Raw genomic sequence first — 24,112 nt, forward strand, 5'->3', positions numbered from 1 at the left:
CGCGAAAAAAAATAATAATAATAAAAAAAATAAAAAAATAAAAAAAGAGCAGATATATGTATATGTATAACTGATTCACTTTGCTGTACAGCAGAAACTAACACAACATTGTAAATCAACTAGACTCCAATAAAAATTAAAAAAAAAAACAATCGCTGTGCTGTACACCTGAAACTAACACATTGTAAATTAACTATACTCCAATAAAATTTAAAAAATAGAAAAAATGAAACTTTGATTCATATGCTTAAAAACAAAAACAAACGAACAAAAAAAAGAAGAAAAGCACAGTTTAACGAGTGATCCCTTAAGTCAGAACCCAGTGTCCCTGGGCCTTTGTTAGGTGAGCCAGTATAATCTCCAAATTTACTGCGAGTAACTGGGTTCCCAAGAGTAATATTTTAATATATATGAACTGAATCCCAAGACAGGAATTCGGGGCAGGCTCTGTCCTACACACGCGCTCACGGAGCCCTGACAACAGTCCTAGGTGGCTCACTGTCCCAGCTTATGGCTGAGAGCTCCGGGGCAGGAAGGCACGAGGACCCGGCCCAGGCCATTGCCCCAGTAAGAGGTGGAGCTGGAATTCAACCCAAGATGGCCTGAGTTCCTGACCATCCTCCAGCTGCCTGGGATCCTTACCTTCACCATCACAACCCCTTTTGGTGCTTGGCCGCCTGCCTGCCTGGATTGGCCATACACTGTGGGAAGAGACACACCAGGAGAGCAGAGTCTCACTGATAATTGAGGAAGAATAGGGCATCTGGGCACTCGCAATGCTGGCTGTTTCGCTTTCATGGACAGCGAGATTCTAAGCATTTTTTAAAAGTTTGAATCTGTAGAGAATCTTTATACTTTTTTTCCCCGTGACTCACAATTCAAGAAGATATTAGAGGAGACCATCAGAGGTAAAAGGAACATTTTCCAAAGTCGGAGCAATGAGTAGAAATAAAACCCTTGCAAGAAATATTTCGGCAAAAGAGAAATTTCTTCTTCTTCATTAGAGTAAGGAATTGCAGAGTGAAATGCCTTAATTACCCATGAAGCAAGACAGCCTTATGTGATTGCCTTCGCTTTGAAAGCACTAGAAAGAATACCCAGTATCAGATGCTTGTGTCTTTTTCCAACGGTTAGAAAACTCCCAATGCCATTCGCCAACCTCTGAAAGTAATCCTATGCAGAATAAAACTATTTAAAAACTTTAAAATATTTAATCTACTTTATCTTAAACGTTTAAAGTGACGTACGTAAAAAGGGATCCATTTTTCTTGAGCATCCCTCTGTATTTGGTGGTTCTCTGGACCACTTTTAAAAACAGTATGATTTTCTGATTCATAGTGCTACTTGGAAAGAATAAATCCTGTAAATATGGGAATATAATTGTATGTGGGGAAAAAGCTAGAAGATATTGAAATTAAAGACTGGAGAAATAAGGAACGTATAACAATTCTTTTTTTTTTTTGGCCATGCTGTGTGGCTTGTGGGATCTTAATTCCCCTACGAGGGACTGAACCGGGGCCCCGGTAGTTGAAAGAGCCGAGTCCCAACCACTGGACCGCCAGGGAATTCCCAACAATTCTTAAAATAAATAAAATATTTCCCCAGTTATTTTACCAGCAATTCCAACGTTGAGATCGAAGTAAAAGTCAGCTTGCTTAAAATGATATGGTGGCACATAAACATGCATACAGATCACTATATTGACTTGAGACAAGTGCTGAGTTTAATGAGGCCCCCATAACTAGAGCGAGATCATGATTCCTTCGCCAGGAACACGTGGACCCCAGAGGGCCACCTGCCGCCAGCCTTGCCTCTGCGGGCTCTCTGCTCCCAGTCTTCTCGGGAGCCTTCCGGGCCCCTGTCCCCGAGAAAATAACCTGGTGGACCTGAGTCTTCTTCCTCTGTCTCATCTCATTCCACTGCTTGATCACAACCCGACGTATCATAGATTTATTTACTATCTGGGACACATTTTCCACAATGGCAACAGCAGTATGGGGGTTCACAGGCTTTTCTAGAATCTTGCCACATTCCAGCAGGAGTGTGCCTGGAACCAGGACTTCGTGTTTCCCAGAGATGGACAGCAGGCGTCTTCCGAGGCGAGGACACAGGAGGAAACGTGGCTCCCGCAATGCTGGCCCACCGTGCTGGGAGGAGGCCTGGCCACGTGGAGGGGTCCCGTGGAGGTGTCTCGGCCGACGGCCAAGGTCCCAAGAAGCAGCAGCAACAGTTGGACACGTGGTGAGCGGCACTCCAGACGTTTCCAGCCCTGGACTTAGAGTCTTCTAGGGGAGGTCCCAGGCGCCGCAGAGCAGAGATGAGCCTTCCCGGCTGTTTCTGTCCTAACTCCTGAGCCACAGACGGCGGAGAAGCGTCTTACGGGTTGCTGTGCTCCAGAGGGTGGACATTCCACCTGTCTGTCTACGTGGCCGGCTGCAGCAGTAGGTCACGTAGAGAGGGAGGGGCGGTGCTTTTCAAGGGGCAGGACTTGCCTTGAAAACAGCAGCTCCGATACGAATTCTGGTGTCTTGTTTCAGAAAACAGATAACGATATTTGAGCGTGTGTGTGTTTGAACTTTGGTTTAAACCAATAAAATTAGGAAAAATATAAAACCAGTATAACAGACGAGGGGTTCTAATGGTAGAGCGCCCGGGGCAGGATGATGACGTCAAGTCGCAAGAACGTCTCCTGGGGGCTGCCAGGCCCTGGCACGTGACCCGCACTCTGCTGGGTCTGAACCTTTTGCTCGTGTTCATCTGTGACACGATCCTAGCTGACCTTCACCTGGACCTCCGGTTCTCACTCCTGGCTCAGTTGCAATCACCTGGCGCCCAGGCTCCCCGCAGGCCAGCTGAACCCAAGTCTCGGTTTCCAATCAGTGATGTAAACATTGTCCAGGGAGCTGGCTGGCCGGACGGCCCTCCTCGCGCTTTCCTCCTCCCCTGGACCACAGCGATCCTGTGGCTCCGCCACCCTGGTGTTGCCTCCTGAGGCTTCCACTCCTGCAGGCCTTTCCTGCAGGGGCTGCCTGGCCTGCCAGCATCTTCATTCCTTCTCCCCATGACAGGGTCCTCCAGTGCCCCTGGCCTCTTGGTCTCCTGCATGCCCTCCTTTCTCCAGCTGCGACCCTCAGGCAGGCACACCCCTAACTGTCCTGCTCCAGTCCCTGACCCCCACGGCCTGCAGCTTCTGCACAGTCCACGCAGGGCCTCCTCGTCCTCGCACCGCAGTGCACAGGACCCTTTTCCAGGCCTTCTTCCCTGAACAACGCTCCCCCAGCCGAGCACATCCTCCCCTGACGGCCCACCTCTCCGTTACATGCGTCACTACCGAGCTACCGGTGACCCTCCTGCTGTCATCACCCCCTCTTATCGTCTTCCCCTTCCCGCCACAGCAGCTGGGATGTCGTTTCAGAAATCGGGGCCTTAGAAAGTCCCCGGGGGGCCAAGGAGCTGGGGAAGCTGGCCTCAGGGAGGACCGCATACACATCATTCCCCCTCCTTCTGGACCACAAGCTCTCAGTCGGCAGGGCTGCCCCTAGCTGGTCTCTGGGTCTCAGAAGCAGCATGTAACAGTGTCCTCCGGGTAGCAAATGGCCAGTAAGTGTCTGTTATTAATCTGAATTAAAGATACTTAAATTCCAAGATCAAAGGAGGTTACTAGAGGTAACACATTATGAAGATCTGGTATTGCCTAAGTCTTGAGGCCAGTTTTTACTATTAAATATAACGATGATAATCTCACAACTTTATCTGAAGGATAAAGGAGCGGAGGGCTGAGGGGATTAAATTCTGAAGGACAGAAAAACCAAAAAACTCTACAACTGTAGAGGGAAACATGAAAACATGGCATTTGAAGTGATCTGACGCTTTCCTTAACAGACCAAAACCAAAGTTTGTAACAACATAAAATCAAAGAGGCACAAGAACTAGAGAATCATCACCACTCAGCCTGAAGTGGCCTTAAAAAAACTGAGATTAACCCACGCACATATGGTCACCTTATCTTTGATAAAGGAGGCAGGAATGTACAGTGGAGAAAGGACAGCCTCTTCAATAAGTGGTGCTGGGAAAACTGGACAGGGACATGTAAAAGTATGAGATTAGATCATTCCCTAACACCATACACAAAAATAAGCTCAAAATGGATTAAAGACCTAAATGTAAGGCCAGACATTATCAAACTCTTAGAGGAAAACATAGGCAGAACACTCTATGACATAAATCACAGCAAGATCCTTTTGGACCCACCTCCTAGAGAAATGGAAATAAAAACAAAGATAAACAAATGGGACCTAATGAAACTTCAAAGCTTTTGCACAGCAAAGGAAACCATAAACAAGACCAAAAGATAACCCTCAGAATGGGAGAAAATATTTGCAAATGAAGCAACTGACAAAGGATTAATCTCCAAAATTTATAAGCAGCTCATGCAGCTCAATAGCAAAAAAACAAACAACCCAATCCAAAAATGGGCAGAAGACTTAAATAGGCATTTCTCCAAAGAAGATATACAGACTGCCAACAAACACATGAAAGGATGCTCAACATCATTAATCATTAGAGAAATGCAAATCAAAACTACAATGAGATATCATCTCACACCAGTCAGAATGGCCATCATCAAGAAATCTAGAAACAATAAATGCTGGAGAGGGTGTGGAGAAAAGGGAACACTCTTGCACTGCTGGTGGGAATGTGAATTGGTACAGCCGCTATGGAGAACGGTATGGAGGTTCCTTAAAAAACTACAAATAGAACTACCATATGACCCAGCAATCCCACTACTGGGCATATACCCTGAGAAAACCATAATTCAAAAAGAGACATGTACCAAAATGTTCATTGCAGCTCTATTCACAATAGCCCGGAGATGGAAACAACCTAAGTGTCCATCATCGGATGAATGGGTAAAGAAGATGTGGCACATATATACAATGGAATATTACTCAGCCATAAAAAGAAATGAAACTGAGCTATTTGTAATGAGGTGGATAGACCTAGAGTCTGTCATACAGAGTGAAGTAAGTCAGAAAGAGAAAGACAAATACCGTATGCTAACACATATATATGGAATTTAAGAAAAAAAAATGTCATGAAGAACCTAGGGGTAAAACAGGAATAAAGACACAGACCTACTTGAGAATAGACTTGAGGATATGGGGAGGGGGAAGGGTAAGCTGTGACAAAGCGAAAGAGAGGCATGGACATATATACAGTACCAAACGTAAGGTAGATAGATAGTGGGAAGCAGCCGCATAGCACAGGGAGATCAGCTCGGTGCTTTGTGACTACCTAGAGGGGTGGGACAGGGGGTGGGTGGGAGGGAGACGCAAGAGGGAGGGGATATGGGGATATATGTATATGTATAACTGATTCACTTTGTTATAAAGCAGAAACTAATAAAAAAAAAAACTGAGATTAGTACCAGGTATCTGAAATCGTCTGTTGGAAAATCCCCTGAATGGTGAGCATCACAGTGGTGACAGTGACATCCGATCTAGGGAATAAATACGCAATGACCACAGAGAAATGAGGGGCGACCAAAGGGGAGTGAATGCTAAGTCACTAATTCTGCAGCGAAACAGAGAAGCTAATTATGGCCCAAGGGAGGCTGGCGGAAAAAGAAAGAATAGTCTCTGGTCTTGAAGATTCCATTTGCCCACTGGGCCGCTCATTACTGGGAAGTTATAGAAAAAAATGCAAGTGTCCTAGAGATGATGGAAAAGCTGACCTCTGCAGGCAAACTGAAACAGGAGAGATGCCCGTGTGCCTCGACTACGTAACTACTGCTGCTCGGTAGAGAAGCCAGGCTGTCCAGAGAACACTGACCCTCGAGATTAGAGACCGGCTCCCAGTGGGGGAGAGCACGGCATGATGGGAAATTCCAGAGTACCTTAGGGAGTCTGCGACTGATCCATGGGGGCAGGGAAGGGGACCAACCCTCACTCACGTGCCAATGAAAGGAAGTCTTAACTCAAGGTACTTAGGATTTTTCAAAAAGAAGAACAGGAATGATTTAAAAACACATAAAAGTCATAGATTTCTGCAATTAAGAGGGAGCCAAAAAGTGGATTCACTCAATTGTAGGAGATTCTTCCACATCCTATTTTAGAGGAGGGAAAAAGGGAAGTCAGACATCAGTGTAAGAAGAGAAGAAACTTGGCAGTTCTTCAAAAAGCTACACAGACTCCTAGGTGTAGGTAGAAAAAAACCTGAAAAGAGACTCAAACAGATATTTGCATGCCAGTGTTCACTGCAGCATCACACAACAGCTGAAAGGCGTCCATCAGTACCTGAAGGGATACACAAAATGTGGTCTATCCACACACTGCAGTATTATCTGGCAATACAAAGGAATGACGGGCTGGCACAGGCTACAACGTGGATGAACCTTGAAAACATGACGCTAAGTGAAAGAAACCAGATGCAAAAGGACAAATATCATATGATTCCATTTACATGAAATGTCCAGAACAGGCAAGTCCACAGAGACAGGAAGTAGATTAGTGGTTACCAGGGGCTGCGGGAAGAGACAGGGAGTTATTGCTTAATGGTTGTGGGGTTTCTATTTGGGGGGATGATAAAATTTTGGAACTAGCTATAGTGGCAATGGTTGCAGAGTACTGTGAATGTAATCAATGTGAATGACTTGTATGCTCAAAAATGGCAAGTTTTATGCCATATATTTCCCCCACACAAAAAAGTTCCAAAATAAAAAAAAGTAAGGAAAGAGAATAAGAAAGTAAGGGAGGAAAAAGACGACGACAGTGTGGATGGGAAAAGAGGAAATAAGAGAAGGGAGAAAAAAGCAAGAAAACTCTCGGATGGAGGAAGGAGAAAGAAAGAGAACGAGTGAACTGAGGAAAGAGAAGCAAGAATGAGGGAAATGAGGGCTTCCCTGGTGGCGCAGTGGTTGAGAGTCCGCCTGCCGATGCAGGGGACACGGGTTCGTGCCCCGGTCCGGGAAGATCCCACGTGCCCCGGAGCGGCTGGGCCCGTGAGCCATGGCCGCTGAGCCTGCACGTCTGGAGCCTGTGCTCCGCAACGGGAGAGGCCACAACAGTGAGGGGCCCGCATACCGCAAAAAAACAAAACAAAACGAAACAAAAAACAAAAGAATGAGGGAAATGAGAGGGGAGGGTAGCCCTGGAGGAGGAGCTGGAAGCAGAGGATGGGCCCCAGGGAAAGGTCCTGGAGCAGCCCTGCCCGACGGCCCCTCCTGATACCAGTCCAGAGTCCCCTGCAGTAGCCCCGGTCCTTCCTTGACACCTGAGCCTCTGCTCAGCTCCCACCTGCCTGTCCCCTGGGGTCACACCCGGCCCCGGCGTCCCAGGACACCCGAGTCTCTGCCGGGGCGGCCTTCCCTTCCCAGCTTCCTCTGTGCAGACCACCTGATGGCCCTGCAGTGGCCAGCACCTCAACACGGACTACAGCACTACGGGATGTGCCCTCACATGTCACAGTGGGCTCGTCCACCTTTATTGTGTGGAGGAGTAATTCGAAAGACTTTAGGGGTTAGAAAAAAAATGACACCAAGAACTAGATTTGGCCCATAAATTAATGGTTTTCAGATCCTACCTTAGAATTCTTCAAGCAAAGAAACTTGGAAAAACATAGCTCTCCTGGGCGAACTAAGCTGATTTGTTGTGATCAGAAATAGAAGGTAGCAAGTTATTGATGCTAACAACATATTCACCTCCAAAAGAAAACCAATGACCCTCCATGGACATTCTGGAACCACTCCTGGTTTGGAGGACGTGGTGGCCCAGGGGTGGCTCTGTTCTCCTCCATGAGGGCCCGTGATGGGGGTGTTTCTATGCTGTTCAAAGACAAACGGGGCCAAACCATGTCTGCATCCCTTGCCGGAGAGTAGAACAGGAGGGAGGCTGCGAACACCCGTCTCCGTGCTCGTGGAGAGACAACGATGATACAGGCTTCATTCACTGTTTACCAGCTGTTCAAGAAAAGGTCCCAGGCCACCCGCCACAATGGTGGCTCTTAACACAGGCATATCAGTAGGTGACCATGGGCAGGTGAGTTCTCTCCCTCCATCAGGTCACGGCGGGCAGGTGAGTTCCCTCCCCGCTTCTCACTCCTGCTGTAGGAGTCTGATCCCACAGTGAGGCAAAAACTAACATTTGGGGAAGCGGTGGAGGAATTCAAGAAAGTAGCTGACTTAAATTGTTTACATTCTTTAATTAATCGGCCTTTTCAGGGTAATTACATGGTAATGACAGCACGTATTCTGCACTCAGTGATGAAACTGTATTTTCGAGTTACTGACTCTTTCTCTTTAAATGTGAGCACTGGACTCATCTGCTCAGGTAAAAACACCAGGCTGTAAACAGGTCATCATAGTGGATGCCAGCTTTCTAAAATTCCTACCTTAAAACTTGAACCATTTGCTAATTGTGAATTTGATATTTTCCAACTGCCATAAAAATACATTTTGTCAGTCTATTGAAACATTGCCAGGGGTAAAACGACAAAAAATTTTAATGGCTTGGATATTAACTTACTATAATTAAGAAATATCCTTTTTGACAGCCTCTTGTACAATTCTTTGTTTTATATAAATTTAATCCTTAGGGAAAGTCCTAGATAAGCCAACATCTGAAGTGAGGGAGACCACTGAAAAGACACATATGAACTTTCAAAGGGAGGGGTGGTCGCTGTGGAGACTCAAGCAGGAGGTTCCTGTGACGGTCACGAGAGGACACCCAGGGAGCGTTTAATCGCAGTGGTGATGTGTAGCAAGGGGTCAATAATTGGGCGCAATGATTGTTGCTAATAGATGGTCAACCTTGGTTTTCTGTTTTGTGATTTTCTCTTTTAAAGAAACATCACTAAATCTAAATTTTGATAGAAGATATTTTATTTTCATGACATCGAGAACAAAGAAATCCTCTGTGTGTGCGTGTGTGTGTGTGTGCATGCGTGTGTGTGTACACGTGCAGAACATGAAGTTAAGGATTCTGGTAGGTTCTCCTAGGGCTATTTAGTAACCATGCCTACAGTACACCTCGATTTTGCAGAAAGTCAACTGAAGTGGAAAATCATTCCCTCCTGCAGAAAGCGACACCAATCCAAATGAAAACCAAGTCAAAGAACAAAGCTACCTACGTATTCAACTAAGAAGAGTCAAATCAGGTTATTGAGGTGCCCAGTGTGCAATGCGAGGGTTCCATCCCCTACGTCCCCCCAATGACTGAGGCCACGGGGAGCACGAAACCCTTGGTGGATTCAAGATAGATTTCTGAAAACATCCCACACCCGATCGCTTGCTTGGGCGTGGCCAATTCCTCACCTCGTACACAAAACAGTAGAAAGAACGTTCACATTTTCCTAGCTGATGACTCTGAGACAATCTACACACCAAGAACCTGAATTAAGAGTATGACATATGAGGAAGAAAAATCTTGGTTTACAACAGTTTTCTGCATATTATCATGTGCCTAACTGAGTGAGTTAGCTTCATAATGGGCAATGTCAGCGATCACGCTGGCAGGAAAAAATCCCACCCTTTCAAATATCACTAATCTTCGAGACCAGTAAGGGGAGGTACACAACCGGGGAAACGACGTGGTGACAATCCTTTGGGCACAGACAGCAGAGTTCACAAAACCCAGCCATGTCGACGTGCACTCCCCACAATTACTGAAGACAAGCCCGTCGCCTGTGGGAAGAATTCATTACCTCTTTTTTTTTTTTTGCGGTACGCAGGCCTCTCACTGTCGTGGCCTCTCCCGTTGCGGAGCACAGGCTCCGGACGCGCAGGCTCAGCGGCCATGGCTCACGGGCCCAGCCGCTCCACGGCATGTGGGATCCTCCCGGACCGGAGCACGAACCCGTGTCCCCTGCATCGGCAGGCGGACTCTCAACCACTGCGCCACCAGGGAAGCCCTCATTACCTCTTTTAACGCTTTTTGCCAAGACGGAAGCTAACCGACAGAGATCTTATCTCCCCGAAGCTCGAAGCCTCCTTAGATGAATCCGGGAACCTGAACGCAGTGGCCCCATAACTGAATCTGTCCTCCATGCTCAACACGTGTGCTCGGCGGCCAGTGCCGTGAAATACCTTCAATATTCTCAAACATGCTATCATTAAACAGAAATCAGACGGAAACAAGGGAAGCCTAAAAACTGACTAGGAGTTCGGATGCTCTAAATGGCTAATACGTCCATTTTTCGCCTGAAACCCTCTCCAAATGCAGTTTTGCTATTAGGCAAAACCCAAAGAAAGGTAATCAATTCCAACTAAAAAGCACTTATCCTGGGAGGATGGCGTGCACAGCACTTCAAATCCCTGGCTGCCTGCCAAAATCCAGACAAGAGCCATCTATGTTTCTGACTAGGCGAGGAGCACAGGGGCCATGCATAATTGACTAGAAGATGGGCTAGAACTGTGGCCAATCAGTGTGTGATCAAAAACGCGTGGAATATTCAGCACCACTTGATTACATGGAGGCTCGTCCTCTCACTCTCCTCATGAAATCTCTTCAAGGTCCAGAGTACTGTAATAAGATCATTACTGTCAAGCGGTATGAATCGCAGGCAATGAGTCTTGGGATAGGAAGTCATACTTCACAAGCTCCCCTGGTCTCTCTCTCTCTCTCTCTCTCTTTTTTTTTTTTTTTTGTATTTTACTGCATGCAGAGGCAGCAAGGCAACGAGGTGGCAGATAATGATCACATCACTGTGTGGCAACTAGAAAGGCACTTTTAAGAAAAAGCAGAGAGACATCAGCTTAAGAGAAACTAAAACATTTTCCCTTTGCTTTTTTTCCCCCTTAAAAAAAATTAAATAGAATTAAACTGTGTGCGGTAGTTGCTTTCATGAACTCTGAGATAATGTCATTGAATTTAACCATTTGAGAGATTTTCATACAGCAGCAAAGCCCATTACCCCACAGACAAATGGCCAATTTTCTCCATGTCCCAAGTACAAAAGAAGCCTCGTTAGGTTGTGTGTGTATCTCAGTGGCGATGCCTGAAGTTTGCACCGTACCTGCTTCTTTCGTTGGTGATGACACCCTGGGTTTAATACCTGGGGCCTGTTATATGTCTGAGATGAGAAAGGGGTGGAGTTGAAAGGCAGGGGCGCATTAGCAAAGATTCCTAAATAAACGCACCAAGTCGATCTCGAGCCACACCCACTCTAGAGCGTCAATCATGCATCGCAGTAAAACGAGAGCACGCGCGGTGATCACACCTGGCAACAAGGTGCAGCAGACATCTGATCATATACTTAAATCAGCAAAGCAGGATTCCAGTGAATGACGGGGAGCTTAATCAAGAGCTCCCCTCCTCTCTCCAACTGTCCTGAAAAATGCTCACTCCCCTTGTCCAAAAACCCACAAAGGATATCATCCTCACAACGAACTTAAAAGCTGGGCTCACTGCATCTGAGTTAAGGGCTCACTGCATCTGAGTTAAACATCCCTAAGTTCAAAAAAGTTAAGTGATGTTCCCCGCCTGTTCTCTAGTCCTGCATTTTCTAATTGTCTGCAGAGTAGCTGAAGCAGTGATCCTCATCCTTTGTGGAATGTACAACACACACACACACACATACACACACACACACATATGAGAAAAGCAATACTGTTTGTAAAGAAGCCACGTCACAACAAGGGTCCTGAGAAAAGAGGCTGAGATCAAAACTAGTAAAGGAATCACTGCTTCCAAGTTCTTAAGGGCAATGGTGGGGGGTGATGGGCACGCAGCCCCCCACCAGCTGTGACAAGGAAAAGCAGCGCCAGGAGCCACAGGGCTGAACTGCGACCTGCAGAAGAGGTTCCTCTTCACACCCAAGCCGCTGACGGCCTTTCCAGGTGGACAGCACAGGTACAAGGCAAGCCACGCAGACTTCCAAGTCCTAGAGGCCTGATGTAGACCCCAAATTCACACTCACTTGCCCATCTCTGGCAAATTACTTAACGCCACCGAACCTGTGTCCTCATTTGTGAAAACAGAGATCACACCACCTCCCTGCCGGACACTATGGGGTGTATGAAGGATGTAATGAGGTGACACCTGTCTAAGAGCAGGCACTGAATCCTGGCTTCCTTCTTTGATGCTTAAAGACCTATTCTAACAAGGGAGGCAAGACCCCGGGGAGGGAGGGGGCAGTGAACAGAACAGGCGTGATCTGCAGTGACCACATCCATGAAGCCCACAGATAGGAATAGAAAGTTATAAGGCTTTGTGGACCGAATGTTTGTGTCCTCCCAAAGTTCATCTGTTGAAGCCCTAACCCCTATGTGATGACACCCGGAGATGAGGACTTTGGGAGATAATTAGGGTTGGATGAAGTCGTGAGGGTGGGGCCCATAGGATGTGGTTAGTGGCCTTATAAGACAGACAGACAGAGAGAGAGAGAGAGAGAGAGAGAGAGAGAGAGAGAGAGAGAGAGAGAGAGAGAAAGCTCTTTGTGCACTGAGGCCCCTCCTGGACCTTGGTCTGAGCAGATCACATCACACCCTGGGTCTCAGTTTCACAGCTCAATGAAGTGCCATCCAAAGACTCTGACAGCTCCACCCTTTTGAGAACATCAAGAAAATGACTTTGAGAGATTATCTTGGAATCCCCTAAAAGTCAGCTGACTCGGGGTCTCCCCCGCCAGGCAGAATTCCAACCCCAGGATGCCTGGGGAGAAATGCCTGTCCTGAGTCCTCCTGATGGACATTGGAGGCTGTGGGTGGTTCATGCAGAAAAAGCAGCTCTAAGTTTAGGGCCAATAAAAGGAACTGGGGTCAGCCGCAGATCTGTACTTGTAGACAGCAAGCTTGAGAGCAGTTTGCATCTTTCAAAGGCGAGTCCACTCTTACGTACAGAAGGAGGCTGAGTATGTCTTGTTGCATCAGAAGTGTCTGCAGGGCCCTGGAGCTCCAAGCCACCTTATACCAAGATTTATCATGTGTTCACTTTTCATATTTTTTCCCTTTTTTGGAATAGCAGATATTTCATTCTGGAGCCTCCAACACCCAGGGTGCTGGGTCAAGGTCCCTTGGGCTCCCTGCACAGGCTGCTCAGGTGGCCACGGCTTATTTAGAGATCTGCTTTCTCCACCAGACAGTGGGCATGCTGAAGGCAGGGGCCACATCAGTCACTTTTCCATCCAGTCCCAGGCATAGCTCTTGGCCTGCAGTAGGTGATTAATGCACTTTCATGGAACTGAATCTAACTCTTTAGTTTGCGTGTACTTAAAAAAAGGGACCAAAAAATCCTTCTCTTGTTGTCAGCTCATCATGATGGGAATCCTCTGTTCTGGCTTCTCCTACTGTGATCAACTCATCTTTGTTTATTTCCGACCCACAGACTTCCACAAAGGATCTGTGAGCACTGACAGCTTGTGTGTGTTTGTGTCAGAAGGACTGTACCCTGCAGGATGGCTTTTGAGTCAACTGTGCCCCGTCTAGGATGTCAATGTCTAGAGTAAACCCAGATCTACTCAATTTTAGCAAGTTCATTCTTGTGGAAGCTGGAGTTACAACCTGAGAACTCTCTTTGGAAAAATGATCTGGTTTGTGGGGAGTAGGCAAGTCCATCAGAATATCCAGTGTCTCCTATCACTTCCGCCTCAAGGGCGAAGAAACCCAGCCAACCTGGCTCCTCATCAAAGTTGCTGCATTTTAGGAATATCATCCAGGAAGATGTTCTAGTTCTTGGTTTTTCCCATTTGCTCTAATTAACTGCTCAGCTTATTGATTTAGAGGCACGTACCAACTAGTGTACTAACAAGGAAGTTCAATTAAGAAGTCCTTACTGTTAGAAGAAATTACTGTTGATTATGGAATTTTGATGGAATGGATGATGGAGACTTCTGATTTTCTTTCCTTTCACTGAAGGTAGCTGCCAAAATTGTAACAAGGGGTAGATAAGGAGTGCTGCTGAAATGTTCACAAATAGGAGATCCAAGAGTGACCCACAAGAGTCACACCTGACAGCTTTCATAATCTCCCCTAGCTTTCCCCTCTAGACACCTCCAAATAATACAAAATTACACAAATCACACGAGAAAGCTCCTGTGGACAAGAAGCAAGCCATGGTGGTAGCTCCTTGGCCATCATGGGTTTCTTGCCAGTCATGTGTGCACCATCGCATCTAACATGGAGTAACCAGCATGTTAACTGTGCCCAAAGAGAGAGGAAAGGTGAGAACATCCTGGTGATAAGACACTTAAATAACAAAACTGCCCTCCCAATCGTGCTGTGCAAAATCCCCAAATTACCACTAATGCCCCAAACTGCCCAACCCTCAACATGACTCAATGGTCACAGATGAACCCGAGCTTTGATACACCTGTAGACTGCTTTCTTGTAAAAATGAGTACGCAGGGGGCTTCCCTGGTGGCACAGTGGTTGAGAATCCACCTGCCAATGCAGGGGACACGGGTTCGAGCCCTGGTCCAGGAAGATCCCACATGCCGTGGAGCAACTAAGCCCGTGCGCCACAACTACTGAGCCTGTGCTCCAGAGCCCACGAGCCACAACTACTGAGCCCGCGTGCTGCAACTACTGAAGCCCGCGCTCCTAGAGCCTGTGCTCTGCAACAAGAGAAGCCACCACAATGAGAAGCTCGCGAACCACAAGGAAGAGTAGCCCCTGCTCGCCACAATTAGAGAAAGCCGACGTGCAGCAACGAAGACCCAACTCAGCCAAAAATAAATAAATAAATTTATTAAAAAAAAAAAAAAGAGTATGCAGGGAAAATGTTATACAATGCTCCTGTGTAATAACTCTTCATTTCCTCTCCAAAGTCTTCCAAAATATCAACTAATTAATAAATTTTTTTTCAGAAGATAAAAGGTAACTGATCAATTAAAGCAACATCTGTTTTCTTAGCATCTAAGTGAAAACAAAACTTTGTTTTGTGACTAATTCAATCACTACCACTGGTGTTTCAGGTTGTTGTAAATAGAAGACATTTAATGAAAGAGTGATGCTTTTTGTGGCATTTTATTAAATAAGATAACCATTACGTATTAAATCTGCAGAATCTACAATTAAGTTCTACAACATGTTAGCTTTCCCTAACTTTTACAACTCAATGCTGTGCTGTCTTTCTTCTGGACCACCCATGCCTCTCTTAAATATTCTGCCTGAAATCCTAGGTACAGTCTCTGGTGCAAGTCTTATTCCCATATTAAGGCTATGAATGCCTTGGGGTGAGAGAGAAACTGAGTTTTATTTCTCTTGTCTCCCATGGAGCCAAACACACAGTGCTTCCTCTGTGCTTGTTGCTTAATATTTGATGAAAGAATAAAATGATTCACAAGGTCAGGTTCTTCTCTGAAAGAACGAAGGAAAACTAAGTCCTGTCTGGCCTCTGCAACTTGAAGTTAATGAAATTTGTAAACATGTTGGAGATCTCACCTCTGATGGTTTAGTGGGTACAGCTGTGATGGGCAATTTTTCTACTGTAATGGACAGAGGCCAGTTGTGACTTTTTCTCTACAGGATAGTATTTCAATATCTATCCAGGATCAACCATACAATGAGTCTATAAAGACCCAGAATGAACAACGAGGGCGTGGAGATGAGAAGGATAAAATAAATTTCCTTCTGAGACCTTTAGTAAAAAGCACCATGAACCCAAGGGGACCAAAAAAAAAAAAAAAAAAAACCCTCACAAAAAACAAACAAGAAATACCCAACAACAACAACAGGATTTCTGCATACCCTCTTGTATAATCAGACTGGGTAAATCCAGACTGGCCCTGCATTTTTAAAGAAAGATCTTTGCTATACAACTTCTAGATGTGATGATCCATATAAAAGTCAGTGTCTTTACATGGAATCTGAGAAATATCAAGGAAGCCACTCTGCCTGCCCCACTCCTATATTCAAAAGCCGCTCCACACACCTCAAAGACTTGCTTTTTGCCTGGTGGAAAGAGTTTGAGGCAGAGAATCAAGAGACCGTTCTGTCACCTACCAGCAACCTGACCCTGGACAAGAAAGCCACTTAACCTCTCTCTACTTCTGCCTTCTCACTGGGGAAACAGGAAAATTAACACTTGATGCAAACTTGCATGAATGTTATAAAACTAACGAGAACCACCAGATTGGGGAACCACAGAACTGGGACCGCAGAGACCACGGGTACATTTCAGCCACAATCATCTCACTCCTGAAACCTGGATAAGAAGATACCCAGAAAGGAGGGTGATTCAAAGGCAATGCCAAAAGACAGCAAGTCATTAAAGATCTGCAAAATCCCCACTACCCAAGAGCTTTCCAGGCACACACCCTTCAACTTGGCTCTGGCCATGAACCCAGGGCCCCTGGGGCTAGCATCCTTCTAGAACCCGGATTCCGCTACAGTGGCCCAACCAGTGCTGGACTTGCTACAGGGGACCAGGAACCTTGCCTCTCAGGGCAGCCCCAGCTCTTACAAAGTTTTCCTTTTAGTATCTGAACCAAAATCCACCTCCTTGAAACTTCCACCCATTGGTCCCAAATGAAACCCATGAGGGCCACCCAGGATGATTTGGGACTCTCTTTCCATGGTTTGAACACAGTTAGGACGCCCCCATGCCTCTTGTGCTGTGTCACCATCTTCCTTACCGACACGTGGACTGACTTCTGTTGATCTACAATCATCACAGAGATCAGCACCCAGATCTGAACATACCCATTTTCTTAAATATAACTAATAATTCTGAGCAAATCAAATCCAATTTAAAATCAAGACTGTCACTGATATTTTAATATCCATTGTTCCCAATGGTCTATTAAATAAGAATACAAGTAGTATTCGGGATACAGAAGTTTTGTTAAAAAAGGTTAATACCACCTTCACATTTTTAATGGTAAGGCTGGAGGATGCTGGTTTCTAAGAAGCTTACCCTCAAAGTTAAACTCAACGGTGAAGTGCCCTATTTCTGACGTTCTTAATGAACAGTCGTTTACCCAGATAAAAACATCACAGAGGTGCATATCATTACAAACAGGGCCGCAGAATTTGAAAAACTCTCACATATTTTTAGAGACTGTATGTATGGAAAGAACAGATCTAAACCTGGGGGAGCCTCCAGATAGGTAGATAGGGGGCCAGATGCCCGGTGATGCAGAATGTGCTGGAGAAGTACATAGGGTCCTCCAGCAGTTAGCATGGCAGCCCTTCACCTGCCCGAAGACACACCTCAGGTCTCAGTCCTGGGCTAGGCACACACCCACCTGTCTGAGGCACTTCTGCTTTAAATGACATACGTCACCCACACTAGCTTGTACCTCTCAATTCTTCCACACTTACCTAAGGAGGGGGCTGGAATACTTTACAATACTGACTCTTTAAATGATAGTAATACTTATATATGAGCCCAGTGACCATGTTGGAACTCAAAATACTCATAAAGGAATTCTTCAGTTATAGTTTCTACTCCTATAATTCACTAGACTCATTCCATTCATTTTAATTTTTTAATTTTAATTTTTTAATTTATTTTTTTATACAGCAGGCTCTTATTAGTCATCCATTTTATACCCATCAGTGTATACATGTCAATCCCAATCTCCCAATTCATCCCACCACCACCAAACCCTGCCCCGCCGTGGCTTTCCCCCCTTGGTGTCCATACCTTTCTTCTCTACATCTGTGTCTCAGTTTCTGCCCTGCAAACTGCTTCATCTGTACCATTTTTCTAGGTTCCACATATATAAGTTAACATACGATATTTGTTTTTCTCTTTTTGACTTACTTCACTCTGTATGACAGTCTCTAGATCCATCCATGTCTCAACAAATGACCCAATTTCATTCCCTCTTATGGCTGAGTAATATTCCATCGTATATATGTACCACATCTTTTTTTTATCCATTCATCTGTCGATGGGCATTTAGGTTGCTTCCATGACCTGGCTATTGTAAATAGTGGTGCCATGAACGTTGGGGTGCATGTGTCTTTTTGAATTATGGTTTTCTCTGGGTATATGCCCAGTCATGGGACTGCCGGGTCATACAGTAATTCTATTTTTAGATTTTTAAGGAATCTCCATACTGTTCCCCATAGTGGCTGTTTCAATTTACATTCCCACCAACAGTGCAAGAGGGTTCCCTTTTCTCCACACCCTCTCCAGCATTCGTTGTTTGTAGATTTTCTGATGATGCCCATTCTAACTGGTGTGAAGTGATACCTCATTGTAGTTTTGATTTGCATTTCTCTAATAATTAGTGATGTTGAGCAGCTTTTCATGTACTTCTTGGCCATCTGTATGTCTTCTTTGGAGAAATGTCTATTCAGGTCTTCTGCCCATTTTTGGATTGTTTTTTTTGTTTTTTTAATATTGAGCTGCATGAGCTGTTTATATATTTTGGAGATTAATCCTTTGTCCGTTGATTCATTTGTAAATAATTTCTCCCACTCTGAGAGTTATCTTTTCATCTTGTTTATGGCTTCCTTTGCTGTGCAAAAGCTTTGAAGTTTCATTAGGTCCCATTTGTTTATTTTTGTTTTTATTTCCATTACTCTAGGAGGTGGATCAAAAAAGATCTTGCTGTGATTTATGTCAAAGTGTTCTTCCTATGTTTTCCTCTAAGAGTTTTATAGTGTCCAGTCTTTAGGTCTCTAATCCATTTTGAGTTTATTTTTGTGTATGGTGTTAGGGAGTGTTCTAATTTCATTCTTTTACATGTAGCTGTCCAGTTTTCCCAGCACCACTTATTGAAGAGATTGTCTTTTCTCCATTGTATATCCTTGCCTCCTTTGTCATAGATTAGTTGACCAGAGGTGCATGGGTTTATCTCTGGGCTTTCTATCTTGTTCCATTGATCTATGTTTCTGCTTTTGTGCCAGTACCATATTGTCTTGATTACTGTAGCTTTGTAGTATAGTCTGAAGTCAGGAAGTCTGATTCCTCCAGCTCTGTTTTTTTCCCTCAAGACTGCTTTGGCTATTCAGGGTCTTTTGTGTCTCCATGTTTTTTGTGTCTCCAAATTTTAAGATTTTTTGTTCTAGTTCCATAAAAAATGCCATTGGTAATTTGATAGGGATTGCATTGAATCTGTAGATTGCTTTGGGTAGTATAGTCATTTTCACAATATTGATTCTTCCAATCCAAGAACATGGTATATCTCTCCATGTGTTTGTATCATCTTTAATTTCTTTCATCAGTGTCATAGTTTTCTGCATACAGGTCTTTTGTCCATTCATTTTAAATTGTAAGTATAAGAAAATGATTGTTCTTAATTTAGGTGACAGCATTTTCTTTTTAAAAAAATTTATTTATTTATTTATTTATGGCTGCGTTAGGTCTTCGTTGCTGCACATGGGCTTTCTCTAGTTGTGGAGGCTACTCTTTGTTGTGCTGCATGGGCTTCTCATTGTGGTGGCTTCTCTTGTTTCAGAGCACAGGCTCTAGGCACACGGGCTTCAGCAGTTGTGGCTCGCGGGCTCTAGAGCGCAGGCTCGGTAGTTGTGGCGCACGGGCTTAGTTGTTCCGCCGCATGTGGGATCTTCCTGGACCAGGGATCGAACCTGTGTCCCCTGCATTGGCAGGCAGATTCTTAACCTCTGCGCTACCAGGGAAGTCCCAAGGGGACAGCATTTTCTACCATTCTGTGTGGAACTACTGTTCTTCTGCAGAAAAGAACTACTAAAATCGAGTCTGATGAGGGCCAGGGCAGCGATAAATTCATGGAAGGAAGATCCTTATTTCCATCAGGAGCATCAAGTATCCCCAGGTGGACAGAGAGTTTCTGGCTTTTCAGGCAGCATAAATACTGATGATACACTTTAGCCTTTAGTTTCTGAACAAAGATGCCACAAAGGTAAGGAATATCCAGCGCTAGAACCTCTGCGCTCAGCTAAGAGCCTGGGAAGGGTGTGGGGGCTCCCTTTCGGACTTGGCTGGGGGACGGCTCAGAAGTGCATCTGGGGAGCTCCGACCCCTCCCTCGGTGGGGTTCAGGCCAGGCCCTCGGGGGCCACGGTGGACAGAGGCTTCCGGTCTACTGTGCTGATGAGAGACCAGTGGACAGACGTGCCCAGGGGCTTGTGAGAGGCACCGTGAAAGGTGTGGGCAGCACACGGCTTCTGCCGGCTCACCTCCACCTGCCCTCCAACGCCCTCAGAGGCAGGCCTGGGTGGCGGCAGCAGTAGCCCTCACAGCCTTTGGCTTCTGGTCGGGTCAAGGAGGAGGCGGCATGAGGCCAGAGACGGGGAGGAGAGTGAGGTTAGGCGCTTCCCCTGCGCTCCCTCACCCTCTGGGTCACTGGGGTGGCACATGGCCCTCTGTTGAAGGACACAGCTCCTGATGGAGACCTCCCCCAGACACCACCCCCTCTGGGTCCTCATAACCGGCCCCTCCTTTCCCCGTCACCCCACTGGGAGTCTGCACCATCCCTATAGCTCTTCCCACACCCTGCCCACCCCTCTGCAGATAGTCCCTGTGGAAAATTCCCATCAACGACCCGGTTGAGGGTGCCACGGTTTTCCCAGGACCCTGACTGAAATAGCTGAATTTTATTTTTCTTATACTCTAAAGAGATTTGAGTCTAGTCATCTGTTCCAGTGGGGTATGTCAAAAACTACACAATTCACCTACTTTATGGACACCATCTAGAGAACTTTTTGCATCTGCAATTGTGACTTTCCAGCACGAGGTCAAGCAAAAGAGAATAAACTGGTAATAACAAGTCATAGTGCTTTGCAGGAAAGAGAAATATTTTTCTACAATTAAAGTTAAACAACCCTCTAAAAATATTCAATTAGCTTTCATTTCAAGAACAGAAGGCTTAGTTTTGATGTTCCCACAGTACACTTTGATTAATAAGAGTTGCTAAGAGTACTAAAAAATATTGTATATCATTGAATCGAAAATGATCTCAATTGAACGATGCATTCTGACTTCAGAGATGCGAAAATGTGAAGAAAAAAAATAGTGTGCCTTGGATACAATGCAATACAGCCTGTCTCCGAAAAATGACTCATTTATAGGTCGGTAGGTAACCTTTCCTCGGGAAAAACGATACGTTTTCTTTTTACAGAGAACTTGTCTTATTTTCTGTTGGAAAGACGTCACACTGTGGCATCACAGAGACAGTCCTCTTAACTACAAAGTGAGGCCCGGCTTCCTCTCTAATCATTAGTGTTGCACTTCTGAACCCACACAACCATCACTCATCGTTCACGCCTGAGATGCTGTTGTGGTTTCTAATTTGGGTGCTTCTTTGGTGGCCGGGAGTCTGTCTTTCTGTCTGCATCACTGCCTCAGCAGTAAGGCCCTTTAATGAAAGGGTCTGTGGTTGGTTTGGGGTTGAGGATCTGACTCAGCCTCGTCATAGGCTATTGCTTGGAGCACACAGTACAACCTCAGTAACTCAGGCGGTGGAAGACGGAAACATCTCAGGCGTCCAACAAGCTTACAGTCACTTGGCAAATTTTCTGCAAACTCACTGGATGACCGGGACGCTGATTTGAAACCGCAGCCCGATTAAACAGGCAACCACTACTAATTTACTTTCAGGCTGTATCTTATTCACACAGCTTTCACTATGTCAGTAGGTGGGTGGGATGATTAGAATGTGTAAAATGTGTGTAATGTAGTGACTGGTGGACTTGATCACCAGTTTCTACCAAGTGGCAGACACTTCTGAAAAAAGTCATTGGTGGGAAACACATGACAGACACGGTAAGATATTTATCCGTGAAATGGGCATGAGGCCTTTCCATAGAGCAAATCTGACTCTTACCCTGGGTATGTGGGGCACAGGTTCCCCACCCTGCTGAGAGGCCATGCATCTTCCTGGCTTTACCTCAGTCCTTGTGTTGGTGCGGTGTGGCCATCTGTGCATGGCTGGGGGCTTTTTGCTGAAGTTGTTGGAAGGTGTCTCATCAATGCTCAGCATCTGTGGCTGATTTCTTTTCCAAAGGGGAAGGTCAGTGGTGTCTGGGTGGGTGCTTTGATCCATAATCATTATTTTTCACCACTGCTGATATAACAGAATCATCCTCATTTATCATAACAGGAGAGAATTGGTTTTTATTGGCTAAACTTGTTAGCAGGAAGCTACGGGAAGCAAACTGGTAAGAAATGTGGTGAAGAAGGGCTTTGAGACTCCTCCCTGCTGCCGTGAGAGCCCCAGCAGGTTCCCTGATGCTCTGAACCCCGGTCTCCTCATTATAAATGAAAATACCACCAACCAACTCACAGGATTACGGTAAATGACACAGAGCATAGGTACTGTAAACTCTGTTCCTTTCCTGCTAACATACACGTTGTAGGTCTACAGGCTCATCTTTGGATATTAGGAGGAAACAGGCACTTTCTTTAACACTGAAACTTACAGTCTGAACAAAAGAGTATTCAGAAACAGTGTGGCAGCAATAGAGAAAAAGGATATCAGTTATGAGGGTATTTCCAGCGTATATGGAATCTTTGTTGAAACCAGATTCTTTTACTACTATTGGTCTCACCAATAATTATTCATGTTATACCACCATGTTTTGGAATTTTAATTTTCCTCTGAAGTATCTGTTTAACTTGTTTATTGAAATTACATTAATTTCACCTCCCATAATGTGTGTGTACGTGTGCATGCGTGTGTATCTCCACTTGCATCCACGGAATAAAAAAACATAAGTCCATCAGAAGGGGCCGCTTCTGAAAGATCACATCGGGCCATCGCTGAGAATAAAACCTGACTTCAACAAGTCAAAGGAGAAGCAAGACAAACTGTGTCAGCGGGAATACTAATGCAGCTCACAAAACAAAAAGACTGACGGACACTAATAGAAGGGGCGTTTATCATCACATGTCGCTGAAAGTCAGAATCGGAGTGGCTGTCGTACTAGAGTGAAGTCTACCGGTGTCAGGGAAGACTCCTAAATTAGGAGGCGCCGATCTTTTTTGGAGGAAGACAACATGGCACAGCTCGGTTGGAGGAGACACCTTTACCCCAGGTTGCCGGGGTCAGGGAAGACCAAACAACCTGACCACATGTTATAAAGGGGACACCAGAGGTACCATCGACCAGGCAACAACTGCCAGGAGGTAAGACTGCTGCTGTGGTTGAACAGTCTTGAGAATCAGTGAGCAAAGAGAGGGTCCCCTAGCACCACCTAGTTAACAAAAAGCACACGCACTGACCTGCGTTATTGTGCATTTGTGGTTCTGAGGATAAATGATTCCACAAATGAGAAAAAATAAAAATTAATTTTCAGAAACGCGGACTCTGGCCCTGAAGTCCCGGGAGGCCTTACCGTCAGCAGTGCCTGAGAGGCCATCGGCTTTGAAGTTGCTGGTGCTTTTCTTCCTCCGATGCTTCTTTCTGTTGGCGTGAGGGGAGGGGGGCGGGTCGAGCTTGGGGCTGGTGGTGCTGGAGATGCTTGGGCTGGAGCACACGGAGTCACCGAGCCCTGTGTCTGCCACCGGACCGGAAAAGGCAAAAGAACGTAAAAGTCAACACTTAAAAAGTAGACTTCGCAAAAGTACTACAGCAACGTTCCTCCAGTGCCATATCAAGCTCTGCAAATAACACCTGGACTGGAGGCCCAGAGCATCCCGTGTTAAAGGCCATAGCGCCCCTGCAATTCAAAAGCGGGCTCTCCTTTTGGCATCATCCTTATGCTCTGGAGAATTTAAAGTTCTCTCTCTCTTTTTAGGCCAGTGCTTCTCCAACCTTTTTTAAAAAAATTTTTATTGGAGTCTAATTGATTTAAAATGTTGTTAGTTTCTGCTGTACAGCAAAGTGAATCAGTTATACATACACATATATACACTCTTTTTTAGATTCTTTTCCCATACAGGTCATTACAGAGTACTGAGTAGAGTTCCCTGCGCTATACAGCAGGTCCTTATTAGTTATCTATTTTATATACAGTAGTGTGTATATGTCAATCTCAATCTCCCAATTTATCCCTCCTCCCTTCCCCCCCGATAACCATAGTTTGTTTTCTACATCTGTGACCCTATTTCTGTTTTGTAAATAAGCTCATTCGTACCATTTCTTTTTGATTCCACATATAAGCAGTATAAGCAGTATACTATGATACTTCTTCCTCTGTCTTACTTATAAAGTTCTCTGTTTTGCATAATTGGAGTTCTGGAAAAGGAAAGCGGGAGGTGGGAAGCTTTTTGCTTATTTTCCTCTTCCCATAATTACTGTGATAT

General features: G+C 45.3%; 1 protein-coding gene across 5 annotated transcripts in view; it reads right to left on the bottom strand.

Annotated features, from left to right (window-relative positions):
• The window catches only part of AGAP1 (ArfGAP with GTPase domain, ankyrin repeat and PH domain 1), a 564,902-nt gene that overhangs the window by 102,424 nt on the left and 438,366 nt on the right, over positions 1 to 24,112 (bottom strand). For 4 of the 5 annotated variants that reach the window (XM_060107327.1, XM_060107326.1, XM_060107325.1 and 1 more), the window contains one exon: positions 23,203 to 23,364. The exons of the other annotated variant lie outside the window; for it this stretch is intronic. In XM_060107327.1, coding sequence (XP_059963310.1) covers positions 23,203 to 23,364 — 162 coding nt within the window. The remainder of the gene's footprint in view (positions 1 to 23,202; positions 23,365 to 24,112) is intronic. 5 annotated transcript variants of the gene reach the window in all.

Source organism: Mesoplodon densirostris, chromosome 8 (genome assembly GCF_025265405.1).
Source record: "Mesoplodon densirostris isolate mMesDen1 chromosome 8, mMesDen1 primary haplotype, whole genome shotgun sequence".
In the NCBI taxonomy this organism is placed as follows: domain Eukaryota; kingdom Metazoa; phylum Chordata; class Mammalia; order Artiodactyla; family Ziphiidae; genus Mesoplodon; species Mesoplodon densirostris.